At 45.9% G+C, this 11,116-nt stretch overlaps 2 protein-coding genes across 2 annotated transcripts in view; one reads left to right on the top strand and one right to left on the bottom strand.

The window, feature by feature from the left end:
- atad2b (ATPase family AAA domain containing 2B) overlaps positions 1-5,262 on the bottom strand; it is a 77,847-nt gene extending 72,585 nt beyond the window's left edge. The window contains exons 1-7 of the mRNA XM_079753477.1: positions 5,064-5,262; positions 2,293-2,459; positions 1,800-1,831; positions 1,538-1,688; positions 1,144-1,243; positions 706-856; positions 51-197 (exon numbers count right to left, since the gene is read on the bottom strand). Of these exons, the coding sequence (XP_079609603.1) occupies positions 51-197; positions 706-856; positions 1,144-1,243; positions 1,538-1,688; positions 1,800-1,831; positions 2,293-2,459; positions 5,064-5,165 (850 nt within the window). The 5' untranslated portion in view covers positions 5,166-5,262. The remainder of the gene's footprint in view (positions 1-50; positions 198-705; positions 857-1,143; positions 1,244-1,537; positions 1,689-1,799; positions 1,832-2,292; positions 2,460-5,063) is intronic.
- Positions 5,263-6,030: 768 nt separating this feature from the next.
- ubxn2a (UBX domain protein 2A) overlaps positions 6,031-11,116 on the top strand; it is a 5,323-nt gene continuing 237 nt past the window's right edge. The window contains exons 1-7 of the mRNA XM_079753782.1: positions 6,031-6,084; positions 6,422-6,484; positions 6,839-6,938; positions 7,684-7,793; positions 8,116-8,253; positions 8,821-8,982; positions 10,302-11,116. The exon at positions 10,302-11,116 is cut by the window's right edge and continues 237 nt beyond it. Coding sequence (XP_079609908.1) covers positions 6,441-6,484; positions 6,839-6,938; positions 7,684-7,793; positions 8,116-8,253; positions 8,821-8,982; positions 10,302-10,488 — 741 coding nt within the window. The 5' untranslated portion in view covers positions 6,031-6,084; positions 6,422-6,440 and the 3' untranslated portion in view covers positions 10,489-11,116. The remainder of the gene's footprint in view (positions 6,085-6,421; positions 6,485-6,838; positions 6,939-7,683; positions 7,794-8,115; positions 8,254-8,820; positions 8,983-10,301) is intronic.

Here is an 11,116-nt window from a genome sequence, read left to right on the forward strand (position 1 = left end):
ACCTCAGATATTAACACAGGTCTGCTTCGTGAGCCTAATGCCAGACTCACCGATGGGCGGGGCCTCGTACCGCTGCACGGCCTTGCGCTGGCGCAGGTTGTACGGCCGGCCATTTTCCTCCCCTGCCTCCTCCGCTTCATCCCCTTCGTCGTCTTCATCGTCGTCCTCCGCATCTTCCCCTTCCTCGCCGTGCGACTCTGAAAGATGGCCAAATCAAGTTGCTCTTCAGATTCCGTAAACACAGAACGAATAAAGAATGATGAATCACAGCAGAGTCAGTCTCACAGCAAACACCTTTTCACTAGAAGCGTGCCATTGTGCTTTCTACAAAGTCAAACTTCTCCTCCAAATGGAACTGAACAACTGATTAAAAGTTGTTTTCCAAACATTCCACCACGCCAGCCCAGACAGCCAGCTTCCTGCTATTGGTTGCCTTGCCAAAACAAATGAAATTGTATGATGGTCGAGAACAGACCTCGACACAATAACAGCAGGCCTGCCTATGCAGACACGGCCAAAATGGAGGCAAAGAAAAGCAGACACTTTGTCAACGCTTCACAAGCCGTAAGTCCCGACATCTTTTGGAGGAAGGCAAAAAATACACGGCACGCGGTGTGCGACATAATACACATGGATACATCATTCAGGGAAAGAATCGAATTGCATCTTTCAGCGCTTGCTTCCGTTCGCCTTGCCTCTACTGACCTTCAGTGCCCTCCTCCTCTTCGTCGTCGTCATCATCATCATCCTCCTGCTGCTTTTTCTTGCTCAGGACTTTGTGGTGTGGGGGTATGTTGAACGTGTTCCTCCGCAAGGATTTCCGGCGCTTGACTCGTGAGTACATGTCCATGTTCTCCTAAATGAGAAGGCAAAAGGAAAAGGGCTTGTTTACAACGGACATTCAGCCAGTTGTCGATGTGTGCGCAAAACAGGGAGTTCTTGTCTGTAGAGGGGAGGGGTGGGTGGTGTCTAAGGATTCAAGAAATACCAAAAGATTATCGGAAACCGGGTCCGAATCTCAGCGAGTACTCGAGTAATCTTGTAGTGCTCAAAATGAGATTGTCCATCTTAATTATATCCATTGGGGAAAATGCGAAACGTGACGTATCCGGTTGAATCGAGGTTCAGTTACGTTACACGGACCTCCTCAGTGTCTCCGGTCCACATGCGCAGACGCTCCACCTCGCGGTTCTGCCGGATGCTGCTGATGTTGTCCATCTCCTGCAGAACAGCCTCGGCAGTGCTGAGAACCGGCACAGAACAACACATGACATGAGCCACCGGGGACGGAGAGCATTTCTCTTTTCAATAAACACAATACTTCCATGCTAGAGTATAAAAGGGTTCTAACAAAGAACAAGACAAAACATGGATATTCACAAAATATAAATCGACGAATAAACCTGAATAATGTATGCTTTTCAAAATGCAGATTATTTCACCTTGCCCATGGGACCCAAGGAAACCATACCCATGAATTCTAGTTCGGTCTATTTTCGGAGGGTACATAGTGAAGTGTATCGCGTAGACCGGCTACCTGTTGACCAGCTGGTCGAACAGCAGGCTTTGGTTGAGGTGTTCGAACTGGCTCTTCTTCACCCGGCAGCTCACCCGCTTCAGCCCCACGTGACCGTTCATGCGAGAGTGATCGTCCACGCCTCCTGGCTCCTCGCGATGGCTCATATGGGCTGTGGTGGTCGACCATAACACAACATACAGGGAGAGCACGTTAGGTGCTGTGTCCACGAATCCACCACAGCTCAACATGTGTCATTTTTAGTGAAGGTGTGTGTCATTACCGTGTCCATTTTGCATTGTGCGAGAGGACAGCCTGGGAACAAAACAGAACATTGAGTATGTCAATAATTTTCATCACAACACAAGTCTAAGACCATGTCGATTTTGAAAGCATAATCACAGCGGGATGTTAAACCGGCACGAGGTACGATTTCCAATTAGTATCCTCTAGGGACTCTAGTGGTAGCTTCGGGTTGTAGCTGTATAACAGTAACTGTCGTCTGAACATGTCAACGCTTTAGAAAGAAGTTAAGACTCTATTTACTACAGAAACCAAGGTGACTCAAATCTGCTAGCATGTCTTCCAGCAGACAGCAGAATGTTTTTAACATGACCTTGTCAAAACCAAAACGATATTGTCGCTGGTTTGTCAAAGTGTTGTCATGAAAGTGTCAGCCGAAGACAATAGAGGAGCACAACGGAAGAAATGCGATCAATATGTAAATGACACAACATTAACGGTCACAAACAGATGCCGCGGACGGGATTGCTGACCTGGTGCGATAAGTGGGAATTTCCCAGTTGACCCGTTGACCCTTGGTCTGGGGAGACGGAGAGGTGTCACTGGAACGGGGAGGGGAGTTAATTTGTCTACGCGTCCGCTTGTGGGGAGGGGTCATCCTCGGGCTGCTGGGAGTACTCACGTCACTCACAGGCTCCTTCTAAAGGGGAGGCAAGCGATAAGCCAAGCAGACCCATGAAGCACACTGCAGTAGTCACACAAAACAATAACAAAGAGACGCACACACAAAAACATGACCTTGTGGTTCTTTGTCATGCGGCCGAGTTGAAAGAAGACAATACATAAAAAGGGATTTCAAAAGGACAGAAGAAAGCGAGAATGTATTGGGTGTACCGTGATCATTTGGAATGCTTTAATGAATCTTCACACAATGAGATGCCCACGTCTTCACTGTGTACCTTAAGCTCTAATATAACATATTGTTACTGTTGTTAATAGCAACTGTCTGCTAAATCTGTGGTATCGGCAGTGTTGTGCCTGAACGCGTTCACTGAACGAAAGTTCATGAACTCGTTCATATTTTGGGCGAACGTGAACTGAACGTACTGTATTACTGCCTGATGAACGTTACTGTGAACTCGTTCATTCTGGTGTCAGTGAACGGCACGCTCACTCGGTTTAACTTCGTTCAATGGGGGGGTTATTTGTTTATCAACACGGCGGATGCGCGAGCAGATCGCCGTGTTGTTTGACCGGTTGCCATGGTAATCTCCGTGCGGTTCATTTGCAGTTGAGGTGTTGCCAGCTTACTGTTACATTAAACTGTAATCAGAAAAGGTGGTTATATGCTACAGACCCTATAGTATCTGTCATATAAAGGCTGGGACGAATTTCAAATTATAAATATGTACAATTTATTTTGAAAGTATAGACCAGCGCGATTCCCATTGAAACGAATGGCGCGGTGATTATTCTTCAAAACGAGAGCTGTTAAATTGTGGAAAATGAATTAAACTGTATTCAGACAATGCGGTTATATGCTATAGACCCTAGAGTATTTGTGGTATAAAGGCTCAGACGATAGACGGACGTTAGCTCTCTAAACAGACGTTAGCTCTCTGGCTCATAGCTCAGCGGAGTAGAATACCTCCTAGAATCATTGCTTGTTGGCCGGAAACGGAAAGGGGGGCTGTTCACGTTTGGTTGTAGTCTTTTCGCTCGGTTCTCCGTCTCATCAGTAGGGCTAGAACCGAGCGAAAAGACTACAATCAAACGTGAACACCCCCCCTTTCCGTTTCCGCCAACGAGCAATGAGTCTTCCAACAGAAATCAATGGGATTTACAAAATGCGCTAAATGTGCAATAAAACACGATAGAAACTGTATTTCGCTACGATACTTGATTCAACCACTCTATATCATCCTAGACAAACCACAAAGGGGGCTCAATGTTCAAAATACCGGAAGAACGAAAAGCTCACAGCAACATATTGAAAAAAAGAACTATGAACTAGTTCATTTTTTGGAACTGTGAACTTAGTTCAAAATTTTGAATTATGAACGTTTAACTGAACTAGTTCATTTTTTGGAACTGTGAACTTAGTTCAAAATTTTGAATTATGAACGTTTAACTGAACTAGTTCATTTTAAAATTTGTGAACTGAACTTTGAACTAGTTCACGAAGAAAGTGAACTTTCCCAACACTGGGTATCGGTGTCTTAAATAAATAACGCACAATAACAAAATTGGGGTATCAAAGGTGAATGAACATGCAAAGAGGGATAGCACACATAACAGCATTATGCAACGCTAATTCTATGCATTTTTGCATTTTGAGATAAGGTCAACAGGAAAGGTGGTTTGTAATAATGAATTAAACGCTAAGCAAAACATGTCACACTCGTTTGGGGATGTTTTAAGATTACAAAACCCTCAATAAAAAAAATAGGAATTGACAGGACAATGTTGAAGGGGTCACCAATGAATTTAATTTAATACAGAGTAATATTGTCGATGTTTCATTATTCCAGTGTGTCCATGACATTGTGACAGCACGGTAACATCTCATTGTTTATATGTTTCACCCCTTGTCACTGTGTAGGTCAACCAATGAAGTAAACCAGAGCTTCATGGCTGGCTGTGGGGAATCTGTAGAAAAGCAACAAAAATCGGATATCCTAAAGCCGTCTTTAAAACGTAGGTCACTAACTGCCATGCTTGAGTTGTATGAGGGGTGTTAACAACATAAAGTTCACTGAGTTCAAGCCTGCTAGGTGTAAGCCAGCCAACTGTTGTGAGCCTGGGACTCCCTTCCCCCACATAGAGCTACCAGGCTAGCGCTAGCATCCCTTAGAGCCCTTCACTTATCACCAAACAATGGCGTGAAGGTAATCCGGACAAACCCGGCAACAGAACCCAATTGTAGAGCAGGGACTGCTTCGGTCTAACGTCAAAAAAGCAAACACTTCCCCGTAAAGCTGTCAATTTCTGAAGAAAAAAGCATAACAAGTCAGCCGGACAGCAATTGCCCAAACACAAAGGGAACTCAACTTGGGAGCTAGCCTGGAGTTCGAGGCGCTCCTCTGCAGCCAAACACGGGGAATAAAACCTAGAAACACGAATGACACGTTCGCGAATGACAGCGGACAGAGGCTTGTGTGCCCGCTGACACGGTGACAATCGCACTGGCTCATGTTTTGCAGTGAATAAAGCCATGTAGAACAGCGAGAGGCAACGGTTAGCTACCTAGCACCCATAGCATAGCCGGCTAACTAGCCGGCAAAGAAAAGACCCCGGCTCTTACATGTTCCTCAGAGTTTGGCTCATTTCTGGACGACGACCTAGTCCTCGACGAGATGAACGGATTGCTAGGCAGAGGCCGTGCTCTCTTTCGTGTGTTCACCATGTCGCTCCCCTCGCGTGTGTTTGTTTGTGTCCCTTATTCAGTCTTTCTGTAGGCTCCAAAGCACTGCCTCCCCTCAGTGAGTGCAGCACCGAGGCGCCATTTCTCTTTCTGTCGCTCCGCTCTGCTGTCAGCAGGCAGACTGAAGGCGCCGCGCCGACCGACCCGCAAGTCCGCGGCCGTCAGTCTGGGGAACGGGGGTTTGACAGGTGTCGTGTCTGTCTGGTGGTGCTGTGAATTAATAAAAGCCAATGTATGATTTATGCTGCAGTGGCATGGCATGAACAACTTTCTGGGGTTATTTGCATGGTTAAATATGGTTTGTTCCCACTCACTCGTAGCTTTTTTTGTGCGTTGGTGTAGTTCAATATCAAAAAATTGACAGCTAGGCCAATACAAATGTGTATATTTCGTCAGTTACATTCATGTGCTGTATGTTATTGTCCTGTTAAGTAAATAAAAAATGTCACGAAATCTGTTCGAGCCTACATAACTAGCGTGTTTATGTATTAAGCTCATATACTACTTGTTGGAGCACTATGGGAAAGACCTAATACCACATCCCAATAAATAACGAAGTGTGTTTGGGTGCGTGCGTAATCAAGTGTGTGCAATTAAGACAATACACTTAGATCAATCGTGGTTTTGGAAACGAGTTTAGGATACGACACTACTCAACGATTTTATTTCCAGTCTCAGTATTTAATATTTAATCACCTCCTCTCCCCCCAAAAAGTCTCCTCAGTCGTAAAAATGTGTGAAGTTGGTAGTAAAATTCCGCTGAGCTCAGCAGCATGACGGCAGTGGGGCTGCAGACGGCACTGTGCGTACGTCACAGATATTGCTCAGCACAAGAGTGGCTGCATGCCCTAACTTATGGCTGCGCGTTTTAACGCACGGATTAACGACTGAATACGGATTGGTAAAGAGGATTTATGCTATTACCAAATATATGCATGCAGAATAGGTGTTTCTGTCGTTTATATACGCTGGTTTATGTCGCAATACACGCCATGGTTGCATATAGTCTACGCCCCCTTATATAATGTACCCTACCATGTTTCTGTGCTTCTCGTGTCTATCGACACGATAGACATCCTCTTTTTCTGAAATGTGTTGATAGATTTCAATCACGTTGGTATTATTGATGTACCACATGCATTGGCCAACGACTAAATGTTACAAATGATTAAGCCCCCATTTCGTTGCTTGCTTGATAGGCCCTCGTTTAACTCTTATTTTTGTGTTTTTTTCCATAGATGGAAAATAAAGAAGACCATGAAAAACATAGATAATACAGGGAGTGGGAATGATGACAACTGGTGGGTTGGTGTCATATCTTTACATATTATTTATAACAATATAGAATAGGTATAGGCTATAACATAGTCATAATACTTAAGTTAAGTCACTTAAGTTAGTGAGCCTATTATTTTAGGTCTGTCTGTTAATAAGTAAGTGTCTTCTGTCTTCAAGTAGGTGCTACTTAACAATATTTGTCATTATTGTATAATTACAGTCAGACAAATGATGATCTAATGTGAAAAGTAAAAAACTCGATGCAAATAAGCATGAAAAGTTGAGCCTCTTCTTTTCCATAATCTCTGAAAGCGTTGAAGGTAGAACATCATAATGAAGGCAGCAACCCAATATAATGCTTTGCATCGTTCTCTTAGTGATGAGAGTGAGGAGGTTCCAATGAGACGGAGCTTCTCGGTGGAGGATCTTTTGGATGAGGTGGAGAAGATCTGCTACGATGCCCCAGGAACCTCAAAGGTATCACAAAGATTTCCGTTACATTGGTGGTTGCTTTTCAGTGGTCCATAATCATGCACTTCTTAGTCCAAAACTATTTATCCATTTGCATACCGGGATTTTTGATGTTGTTCTCTCTCTCTCTCTCTCTCTCTCTCTCTCTCTCTCTCTCTCTCTCTCTCTCTCTCTCTCCCTCTCCCTCTCCCTCTCCCTCTCGTTATCAGTTGGTCCAATAAAATCAGGGCCCTTTATTAGGCCTGTCATGATAAGCAATAAATAAATTAATTGCGTGATAAATTAAAATGAGCGTTACTTTTTTGCCGGCCGCAATAATTTCCATTCGCACTCTTTTTTTTAAATCATTGCTTTATTGGCCTTATCTGAGAAGAAATCTATGCCATAAACAGAAATATTATAGGCCTTTATTAGACGGGTCTTCTCAATGCCGTGGAACGCTCCTTATTTTCCCGATAATGACCGGCGTTCTATACATTATATATATTATATATATTTAGCAGAGTAGGCCTAAGTAACAAATGTTTATTGATCTTCGAAAGGGTGTACCTATTACATTATTATGCCATTATCATTATATTAGTTGAAAAACGGCAATATTATCGCTTATCACAATAATTTCTCAGGCAATTAATCGCCCAGAAAAATTTGTTATCGTGACAGGCCTACCCTTAATAATATGTAAATAGAGGCAAATAGACTGAGTTGCACTTGTCACAACGTTGATAGTGAAATACGCAGCTTGCCTCAGGTAGAGATGGTGGTGAGGCTGTGGAAGGACGGCTTCACCGTCAACGACCAGGAGTTCCGGAGCTACGCCACGCCCGAGAACCAGGACTTCCTGGACACCATAAAACGAGGGTAAAATCCATATCCAGAAAAATACAAACGGTCTCCGGGAATATCTCGTCAGAGATAATGTTAGAGCATAAAAAATGCATGCTATCGCAAATACAGAGGGTTTCAATTTTGGTGAAACCCTCTGTGCAATTGTCCTCCAAACTGTTCAATGACTGACTTCAGCATACAGGTCTCCAAGGGGAAAGGTAGGCACAGACCTAGAAGGACCTAGAGGGAGCTATAGCGACCTAAAGAAGTGCATCGTGATGACACAGAAACAAAGGGTCAATTGTGGTTCACTTTATCATCGTCACCCCATTGTGTGGGCTCTCTCTCGTCCCAGGGAGCTCCCGGTGGAGTGGGAGAGCCGAGCTGAGGAGGAGGAGCTGGAGATCAACATGGAGGACCTGACAGAGGAGCTCTACGTCCCTAGGAAGAAGGCCTTCCACGCCTTCAGCGGTCACGGCTACCGGCTGGGCAGGTGAGAGGCGTATGCAGAGTGTGGATCACGGGTGGCCCTCTGGAATTTTTTGCCGGAACTAAATGTTTGAGCGGTTTTAATTCCAGTAATACTTTTTATATTGTTTCGCTAGATGAGTTCACTCAGCATACACATAGACAGCCCTCCCCCCCCCAAGCTATTCGGAAGATTTATGAAAATCTTTTATCCAAGATTGGTTATGTTCCATACATTTTTCAATCATTTTCTTTATCAATTCCCTAAAGATAAGGACTTGTGTCGGTGGATTTGTTTAAAGACAGACTTATTTATTCGAATGTGTGCGCAATAGAAAGTTCTGCCACTAGGTGGCCCTCTTAAACCAAGCTGCCCCTCGGCTGTAAAACACCAGCGCGAAAGACGAGGACTGGGAGGACAGGAACACTCCGTGTCCTGGAGACCTGAGAGCCAGCCTGTTTGTAATGTTAATACCACCATCCTCTAGGGAGACGTACAGCACTCCCAACCTGTATCCCTGTGATGATGAGGATGAGGCGAGATGCATCATTCATGCACCTTCTCCACAACTCTTTGATCACCCCCCCCCAGTGTGGCACCCCGAGTCGTGGCCCGATCGCCATCTGTGCACGAGGAAGGAGAGTCCCCTCCTATCCCCATGGTAACACTGGACCATGCCCTGCCCGTCACCTCGCTGCAGATCTGGTTGGCCGACGGCAGAAGACTGGTGCAGCGCTTCAACCTATCGCATCGGTGGGTGTCACGTCGCCGACGGCGCCCGCCGGCCCCTGCCGGCGGGCGCATTGCACCCGACAGACCAACGACTCTCAAGTCATATTTAGGTCAACAGTGCTAAAAAAACTAAACACAAGCTGGAATGTTTCATTTTTTTATATTTGGCTATTTTTGGTATCCCACGCTTTTTGGAGTACTACGACTACTCAGTATATTTTGGAGGGTTTAATACCGAGAACACTGGTGGAACAGAAAAAGGGTTTAGTAGCGGGTTATGCGTGTTCCATCTGCCGCGTGAGGAGGGAAGAGCGAGTGGGGGGAAGGAGGGCCGCCGTAATCTCTCGGCGAATTACGTAATGTTCGGTCCTAGTGCGGTGGGCCAGGGAGGCCTGCGTAGTGCATTATGGTTCATGTTAACCCCCCCCCTCGACCCTCCACATCATCTCCATACCTAAGCCCCCCCGACCGACACGCACACATCACACACGCACCGCACAGCGCACACACGGGCCCCCGACCCACGGAAAGACATAATCTGAGACGGTAGAGCGATGGAGTGGATCTATAAAATCCCCGGAGGGATTGCATAACCCAAATGCAGCTTTATCTTTTTTTTATTTTTATATAACAGGGTTAGTAACACACTTGGACTGGACGCTGAACCCCCTGTTAGGCCGTGGTAAAGCGCGCAAAGTGAGCGAAGCGCTGGGACTCACCGCAGGATGGCCTGTGTGTGCCTTGAGGAGCTTGGGTGTCAATAATAGATGGTGTTGCCGTTTGTGGAGGTTTATAGACAGAGGGAGGGAGACAGAGAGGCAGAGAGAGAGAGAGAGAGTGAGAGCGTGTACATATGCAGCACTCAAAAACACACACACACACACACACACACACACACACACACACTTATGCCACACACACACTTCCACATAGTGAAACGTTTTGGGATAGAATGCTTTACTATCAAACCCAAACGACTGTGAAAGCGCTACTGTCTGCGGGTAAAAAGGGCAGTATTACAGCAAGCTCAAAGGACAATACGGCGTTCTGAGTGATCAAACCATCATAATCATATCTCCTGGCTTCACTAAACCCTCCGTTGCCAATATGCTTTCGGCTAAAGCGCGTTTAGCATGAGCGCGCCCACCAGAAATGAAGACAATGGCAACGTGGCTCATTCATCTTTTGGAATCAATGTGTGTCGGTTAGTACAGAGTTTGTGGACAAAGCCACCTTTCAAGTACTCTACAAAATGTTTCATCACAAAGGCTTTTCCTCCCCCTCTCTTCCATGTCTCACGTATCTCTCTTCCTCTCTCCGCACCGGGGGTCCATCTCCAGCATCAGCGACGTCCATGACTTTGTATCCCGCTGCCAGAGGACCTGCCCCCCCTTCGTCCTGACCACCTCGCTCCCCTCCAGGGTGCTCCACGAGGGGGGCCTGAGCCTGGAAGAGGCCGACCTGGCCCACGCCGTCATCGTCCAGAGACCCCTGGACACAGAGGACCCCTTCGGTCAGTCGTCCTGACCCCGCAACGGACCCGTCCGCGACGACACGCATACACACCCGCACGCAAGCGCCACACGCATACACATTAACACAAGCACTCACACACACACACACACACATAATAACACACCCACACACACAAACAAACACATTAACACACACACACACATTCACAATCACACAAACAAACAGACACACACAGACACACACATAATAACACACCCACACACACACAAACACATTAACACAAGCACACACACACATAATAACACACCCACACACACACATACACACAAACACACAGACACACACACACACACAAGCACCCACACCCACACACATTAACACACGCACACACAGACACACACCCTTAACGCGACTGGCCTCTTCTGACCTTCCTACCCACGCCTTTCTCCTGTACCGCTGTTCCACGGTTCAACACACCAAGCTAGTGAAAGTTTACCTTCTGCTTCCAAGTCGGAGCAGTGTGCCAATATTGACAGGGGGACGTTCTGTTTGGGGGTCCGGGCTGTTTGAAAAACATTGAATCTGTTCTGTTATGAACATCTGCACCTTTATGTATACCGCTTATCTACTGTATCACTGCCGGTCGTTGCAATCGAGAGTCACAGAAAGCTTTTCCTGG

The sequence above is a fragment of the Pollachius pollachius genome (assembly GCF_949987615.1).
Source record: "Pollachius pollachius genome assembly, chromosome: 16".
Lineage (NCBI taxonomy): Eukaryota > Metazoa > Chordata > Actinopteri > Gadiformes > Gadidae > Pollachius > Pollachius pollachius.